Source organism: Morone saxatilis, unplaced genomic scaffold (assembly GCF_004916995.1).
Source record: "Morone saxatilis isolate NCDOM2014 unplaced genomic scaffold, NCSU_SB_2.0 Contig17, whole genome shotgun sequence".
Lineage (NCBI taxonomy): Eukaryota > Metazoa > Chordata > Actinopteri > Moronidae > Morone > Morone saxatilis.
In genome coordinates, this window is record NW_023339729.1 from 15,144,077 (window position 1) to 15,152,107 (window position 8,031).

Below are 8,031 nucleotides of genomic sequence, written 5' to 3' on the forward strand. Positions count from 1 at the left end.
ACACACACACACACATTCTCACTGTTTCCTGGTGTAAGAGTCTTTCACTTGCTTTTATTCACTATCAGGTGTGTATGAGTCACATCTGGATCAGTTTTAATTTTTCACTCCTTCACGTCTGTATTTTCTACTCTGTCATTCTTTTATCTTTGCTTCTGTGTCTTTTTCTGTCTCTGGACAGGTTTTTCTCACATTTACCTGTTTTTTATTCTCTTTTTCTCTATTTGTGTATGCTCTTGTTGCTTCTTTGTGCACTCTCTTGTCTTGGCTGTGTTTGTGATTGTGTGTGTATGTGTGTTGTTGTATTCTGCTTCTAGCCGTTCCTCTCCATGCCTAGACCATGACAACAGCAGGTGATACTCTTTATTTTGGCTTTCTTTTTTACCCTTTCTTCTCTCCTCTGTACCCTAGCGTTTTTTCTCATTCACTATTAAATGATCTTCTCATTCCCATCCTATTTGTCTGCATGATTTCATAATGCAATGTTTTGTTAACTAAGTTATTTCATCCTTGATGCAGATTTTGACTCCCCTTAATATCAAACATCTGCTGATACATAGATCCAATAAACCACTGATACCTATTTGCTCCTTGACACATGAAACCCTCCAGAAAGAATCTTGTTCAGTGCCCTCCCCTTTGCTTGCCTGGCTTGCAAATTAAAAATTGAGTGGAATGAAACTGGAGAGGATTGAATACAATGAAAGAGAACAGACTCGAATAAAATATTATCTGCTGAGATGTGCTTGTTACTATATCAGTACTGAATGTTATCATAAAAAATGCTTCCTAACTGTAATGCCAGTTGCTTTGTCTGCATGGATGCTCACGATGAACATACCTAACATCAGAAATATTGCATTTAATAACAACCAGTTAAAAAAACTATTAATTTGATTTCTTGCCTGACCCTTTTCTTCAGCTTCCTGGTCAGCTTCATGGTAGATGCCAGGGGCGGGGCCATGCGCGGTTGCCGTCACAATGGCCTGCGAATCATCGTACCACCACGAAAGTGTTCTGCACCCACGCGGGTGACATGCAGGCTGGTGAAAAGACACCGTCTGGCCTCTATGCCTCCTATGGTGGAGGGTGAGGGGCTGGCTGGTCGCATCATAGAAGTGGGACCCACTGGAGCCCAGTTCCTGGGGTAAGTGTGTGTTTGAGTGTGTGTGTGTGTGTGTGTGTGTGTGTACCATATGTGTGTTTGAATTTTTGTGTATTTGCTTGTGGGAGTGTGTTTACACTGTTGTCTGGTGTGTTCATATTTTCTTCTTCACTCCCCCTCTGTGCTGCGTATGGATCAGTAAGCTCCACCTTCCCACAGCTCCGCCCCCTCTAAATGAGGGTGAGAGCCTGGTCAGTCGTATCCTGCAGCTGGGTCCTCCAGGAACAAAGTTCCTCGGGTAGGACCTTGGTTGGGGTACACCCTACCATCCTGGAAGTGGTCACATAATCACCCATATTTTTTCACCCTGTCCACCTGACTTTTTGTTTTTTTTTTTTTTACTTTGTTACCTTCCTTTGCTTCTTGGTACTATATAAGTGCAAGTTTTAGTCTAAAACCACCTGACTTGTTGCCTTGTGATTGAGTTATCCCCGTGCTTTCCTCAGTTTATAGTACCAATCCCCAGACTTGTTTCTAGTTGCATTCTGCTCCTGATGTGGAATGGATGTTCTCTATATGTTTAAACATTTTTAAAGGACTTTTTCATGAATATTTTTTTTTATTGGGCATGAAAATTAGATGTTTAAAAACTCAAATTTGAATCTTGTGTTCTTTTGTTTTGTTTGTTTTTTTGTTTTTTAGAGTCATGATTTAAGTCATACATAAATCAACCAAACATCACATACTTTTAAGTTCAATTTGTGTTTCACTTTACCTTATCACTCCTTTTAGGCCTGTGATTGTGGAGATACCCCATTTTGCAGCTCTGCGGGGCACAGAGAGAGAGTTAGTGATCTTGAGGAGTGAAACAGGGGAGAGCTGGAGGGAACACCACTGTGACTTCACTGAAGAGGAACTGAACCAGATACTTAATGGAATGGATGAAAGTAAGTAGCTAGACTGATGCAAAACAAGGGTTTTTGATGCAAAAAATACATAACAGTACAGAAACTTTAAGCCACAATATGATCACATTAAGCCATTACACAGGCCACATTCCTGCAGACTGGTGAAGCAGTACAAAGCTGCCTTTTAGATTACACTGCTGAGATAATAATGGGAAGCAAAAAGTAGGGGTAATGAATGATGGAGGAACACCACTAACTCCACTTTCCAGACTTCACGCAATTAACTGCTCATATGGTATTTATACTGAATGTTTATGATCTTCACAGAACTTGATTCCCCTGAGGAGCTTGAAAAGAAAAGAATATGCCGCATCATCACGCGAGACTTCCCACAGTATTTTGCAGTGGTGTCACGGATAAAGCAGGACAGTCATTTGATTGGACCAGAGGGCGGGGTCCTCAGTAGTACTCTTGTGCCTCAGGTCCAGGCTGTCTTCCCTGAAGGCGCCCTCACCAAGAAGATCAGAGTTGGGCTACAGGTACATACAGTGCATTTTTTGGCCACAGACACAACTCTATGAATTGTTCAAAGCTAAGGCAACCAATAGAGTTGTTAATACATTTTATACCTTGTTATAGGCTCAGCCCATTGATGTAGAGGTGGTGAGAAAGATTCTTGGTATGAAAGCCACATTCAGCTCAATTGTCACATTGGAGCCAAGACGGAGGAAGTTCCACAAACCAATCACCATGACAATCCCTATCCCCAAGAGCTCCAACAGTGACGGGCCAAGCACAGAGTTCAGTGGGGAAACCCCCACCTTACGTTTGCTTTGCAGCATTACAGGTAAGTTTGGGGAATAATCATCACTATCAATATCAGCAAACAATGAAAATACATCACACAGCTCATTATCAGCTACCACTAGCTATTTGTCGTAATGTAAGATAGTCAAAACTAACACTTACAATCCTCTGTAACATAATGTTATCTATGCAATAAAACATGTTATATTACATGTTATGAGAAGCCAATGCAGCTTTTCTGTAGAGAAATCATAATTTAGAGAGGTCAAAAATTATCATGAAAGGTTACGTAACAAATCATGGGTCTGTGTTTCAGGTGGAACCACTCCTGCCCAATGGGAGGACATCACCGGCTCTACACCTCTTACCTTTGTTAACCAATGTGTTTCATTCACCACAAATGTGTCAGCGAGGTAAATTAGCATTAAAATCGTATGTCCATCACAAAAAACATATTTTTTATGATGTACTCCTTTGCTTTATTTAGGTGATTGTACATTATAACATGAGTTCCATGAGTACTGCATACTGTGCAACTACGAGGTGATATCAGTAACTGACTGAAGTCTAATTCTTATTCCTAGATTCTGGCTGATAGACTGCAGACAGATCCAGGAGTCTGTTAGTTTTGCCTCTCAGCTGTACAGAGAGATCATCTGTGTTCCATACATGGCCAAATTTGTCATTTTTGCTAAAACACTGGACCCCATTGAGGCCCGCCTACGCTGTTTCTGCATGACAGACGACAAGATGGACAAGACCCTAGAGCAGCAAGAGAACTTCACTGAAGTTGCCCGTAGTCGAGATGTTGAGGTGTGTGATCATGGGGAATAAATAAGATTACAAGATTAGAATAAAATAGAAGCTTATGGAGAAAGTATAATGGAAGTGAATGGAAATTAAAAGTGAAGTTGGTGAAGTAGTTGCAGCGGGTACCTTACGCAACTCTAGAAAGAGGTTAACACAGCCTGCCAACTGGTTATTATTAATACAATTCATGTTCTTAACAAATCTGACAATACTGTTTTCCAAGACTTGAGATAGACCTTTATAGTTTGTTTAAATCATGAAAACAGCTCTTATATCCACACACAGGTGCTAGAGGGAAAACCTATATTTGCTGACTGCTTTGGAAACCTGGTGCCTCTTACCAAGAGTGGACAGCACCATGTGTTCAGCTTCTTTGCCTTCAAGGAAAACCGACTAGCTCTCTTCATCAAAGTATGACTACACATTGGTTAAAAATGTCTGACATTTCTAATTCAGAAATCCAGATGTGTGTAATTAATGGACTGAATTGTTGTTTAATTAATGGACAGATTAGAGACACAGCACAGGAGCCATGTGGTCGCCTGTCCTTCACCAAGGAGCCACGCACGTACCGTAGTCTTACCCACAATGCTATCTGCAACCTTAACATCACTCTCCCAACATACTCAAAGGTTAGTTTGAATATATCTCAATTTGTCTGTATATAATAATAGTAAATTAATTTTAGCTGCAGTAACTGCATTGTTTGCTTTCATTCTTTTATGCTTCTCTTTAGGAGTCTGATTCAGACCAAGATGCAGATGATGAGGTAAATAAAGTTTACTTGATAAAGTACTAAAACAAAGAAAGAATAATATAATTAGGTTGTAGCTAACTGCTGTCTTGTTCGCTTTTTTTGCAGAGTGAGAAGAGTGACAAGAAATGTAAGTCAAACTCTGTTGTTTTGCAATATTTGTGTCTCATGTTAGAGTGTAACCTTTAAACGTTTTTAGAATTTTGTGATTTTTTTACAGATATTTTTTAGAAATATGTTTATACATTTGAGAAATGTTACAATCCATTTTTCAATGGTTAGTGTTGGCACTGAGGGTACCTGAATATCATTTTTAGAAAATTATATATTGAGTTTATATTTATAATTATTAATTTATGATTGATTAATGTGTTTACAGTACAACACACTCTAATTTGGTGCCACATCAGTTGATCAACATAAGATTAATGGTCATAAAGGTCATAAAGGTTATAAAGTTAGTTAGTTAGTTAGTTAGTTTAGATCTGTGTGTGCTATAAAATGCACTGATTGATTTATTACTTTCCATTTGGATTAACCCTGCTCTTTTATTTTGCTCTACTAACACTGTGTATAGTCACATGTTTGTTACTGGCAGCTATGCTATGGCTGATGTACTCTGCATTCCCCTCACTTCACACTGACTTTCTCCCACCCATATCATTTAAATTTTCTGTAACTGACCCTTTGTTTTGTTTTTTAATGAATCATGAATGAAGGTCAAAATTATACTTTTTATTTAAGTAAACTCAAAATTGCTAAAAACAAAACAACAACAAAAAACAAAAACAAAAAACATATATATATGTATATATATATATATAATTTTTTACTAATTATCTTTTTAGATTACATTCCTGTAACAGATTATAGTAGCATGCTGAACGGACAACATCATGTTGTTTGTTCTTTGTTAAAGTGTGTAGATTTATTATTTTTATATTATTTTTATTATTATCCTTTATTTATATGAATTTGGCCACTGTTTTTTTAAGACAACTTCCTAAGTTGCTTTCATTCATTTATTTGGTTGCACTACAAATCATTTTTTTATATTTTCATCACTACTTTTTTCTGTATGTGACCTAATAGTGCTATAAGGTCACAAAACACAGTGAATCACTATATAACAACATTTACAAATCTAATCTGCAAGGATTTGATACCATGGAAAATGTACATATCTAAAGAAAAAGTGCTACTTTTTCAATTATTAATAAAATGAAGAATTTACTTATATATGATGTAATTTCTCAAAGTTAAGTGAAGGGAGTAAGTATTTTACATCGCTTACAAATACTAAGCACTGTAAAAATTTAAAGTGGACTCAAAAAATCTATTACCAATGACCTGATACTTTACATTAATTACTTACCTCACATCTCCTCTTACTTAAAACCCTCCATTAATTTTGTTATTGAGAGTTTATGTTTTATATATTTTAAAACTTTAATTTGTAGGCAGACATGACTCTTCATGTCAGCAACAATCTTGAGAAGTTTTGTTTGTCTGTTTCACTTCTTTTCTGTCCTTTGTTTCATATGTAGGTTCCTCTGTTCCCCTTGTTTTTTATATATATTTTGTGTTCAATTTCTGAATATGTCATCAAACAAATTAGATAAATATTATTCTTGTCCATATTTTACCTGTTTTGTTACTCCTCCTGGCTTTGCTTTTGCTGTTGCTGCTCTACTCTCCTTCAAACTCTTCTGGATCACTTTGTCATCTTCTTTTTGGTCTTTTTTTCAAGACTCCCTTATCTTTTGCCCTGTCATTCTTCTCCTTACTCTGTGAACTGAAGATGGATTTTTGATGGCATTGTCTTGATCACAGTTTTCTGATGTCTCTCTTCCCCACTTTATTTGTCCCTTATGTTCTTTACCCTTTTTGGTTTAATGAAACTTTTTTAAATTGAAGATGATGAATCTGAATCAACTGAGACATTCTCCCTGAGAACTAACCAACCTCTTGACCCTGCAACCCTCGCAAGCCCGGACCTGCTTTCAGACATGTCGGACATCAAAATATCTGCTTTTTTGCTTGCAGAGCAATATGAAGAGAGAGCTGGAGCAAGAGGGCTAGAGGAAAAAGTGCTAGATGCTAAAAAAGAGAAATGGGGTTCACTCTTTGAGACAAAGACTGTTGAAATAAAGTATTCCCCTGTCGAAGAACCAGTCTTTAAGGAGATTTGCATTGACAGACAGACTTCAAGTAGATCTGCCACTGAGGTCAGAGACATGACAGGCATAGTCTCACACCTTAGCATGGACATGGACCAGTACCTGGAACAGAGACCTGTAGTGACATGTGGTTCTCAAGAAGACCTTGTTCAAGATAGATTTGAGCAGGTTATTGTAAAGCGTGATGGCAAACGGCGTCCCCCAGATATCAAGAAACCTATTAGGAAGAAACTTAGAGACAGAGAGCGTTCTGGATGCAGCAGCTCTGAGGGTGAGCTGGAGAGAATGAGCTCTGAGGAGTCTTTAGATGGTGACGCTATTCTTAAAGAGAATGCCCTTGTACCCTGCACAACAGTTATTGATCCTCCAGCTTCTCCCTTAGTGGTAGAAGAACCTATTGGGTCTATAAAGGACAAAGTTAAAGCTTTACAGACCAAAGTCAAAGAGGAGGAGGTACCAGAACTAATTCCTCAGGCAAAATCTTCTATCGCCACAAAGAAGACTGAGGCAGACATGCCAGAACTTCCCAGAGTTCCCAAGTCTCCTAAATCCCCCAGATCTCAGACAGAAAGATTAGAGGAGACTATGTCTGTTAAGGATCTGCTGAGAGCATTCCAGACTGGACAGGACCCTTCACAAAATAAAGCTGGGCTTTTTGAACACAAAGCAGTGGCTTCTTCTTGTATTTCAACACTGATATCTGAATCAGGAAATTCTGAAGAGATACAGAAAACTAAACAGAGCCCTACGCAGGAACCAAAATCACAAACCCAAACTCAGGACCACACAATTTTTTATCAACAGAGTGATCTCAAGAATCGTGACGAAACAGACTTAGATGAACAATCTGTAACCTTAGTTAAAGACGATGAAGAGGAACCACAGTTAATTTCAGATTACATTGAAAAGACAGTAAATTTTGCTGATACAATTCAATGTGACAATGGAAGCCTTAGCCCACAGAGAGAAGCACCAGGGTTGTCACAGAAGGAGACTATGTCTGTGAAGGAGCTGATGAAATCATTCCAGACTGGGCATGATCCCTCAAAAACAAAACCAGAGCTTTTTGAACACAAAGCCAGAGATTCTAGTGTTTCAACATTGATATCTGAATCAGGAGATTCTGAAGAGATACAGATGGATGAACAAAGTCCTACACAGGAGCCAAAATCACACATCCAAACTCAGAACCTCACAATTTTCCACCAACAGAGTGATGTCAAGAAATGTGACAAAACAGACTTAGAAGAACAATCAGTAAGGTTAATCAGAGATAGCTCAGAGGAATCACTGTTAATTTCAGATAGTGCTTATGTTGGAAAGACAGTCAAATTTGCTGATACAATTCAACCTGACAATGGAAGTATTAGCCAACAGAGAGAGGAGTCAGAGTTGTCAGAGAAAGAGACTACTTCTGTGAAGGAGCTGATGAAAGCATTCCAGACTGGACAGGACCTTTCACAAAAT

The 8,031-nt window shown here is 38.2% G+C and overlaps 1 protein-coding gene across 1 annotated transcript in view; it reads left to right on the top strand.

The window, feature by feature from the left end:
• The window catches only part of ank2a (ankyrin 2a, neuronal), a 63,065-nt gene that overhangs the window by 33,605 nt on the left and 21,429 nt on the right, over positions 1 to 8,031 (top strand). Inside the window, exons 26-35 of the mRNA XM_035659727.1 lie at positions 923 to 1,147; positions 1,898 to 2,052; positions 2,341 to 2,552; positions 2,653 to 2,860; positions 3,137 to 3,233; positions 3,405 to 3,633; positions 3,916 to 4,041; positions 4,140 to 4,262; positions 4,367 to 4,399; positions 4,493 to 4,514. Of these exons, the coding sequence (XP_035515620.1) occupies positions 923 to 1,147; positions 1,898 to 2,052; positions 2,341 to 2,552; positions 2,653 to 2,860; positions 3,137 to 3,233; positions 3,405 to 3,633; positions 3,916 to 4,041; positions 4,140 to 4,262; positions 4,367 to 4,399; positions 4,493 to 4,514 (1,430 nt within the window). The remainder of the gene's footprint in view (positions 1 to 922; positions 1,148 to 1,897; positions 2,053 to 2,340; positions 2,553 to 2,652; positions 2,861 to 3,136; positions 3,234 to 3,404; positions 3,634 to 3,915; positions 4,042 to 4,139; positions 4,263 to 4,366; positions 4,400 to 4,492; positions 4,515 to 8,031) is intronic.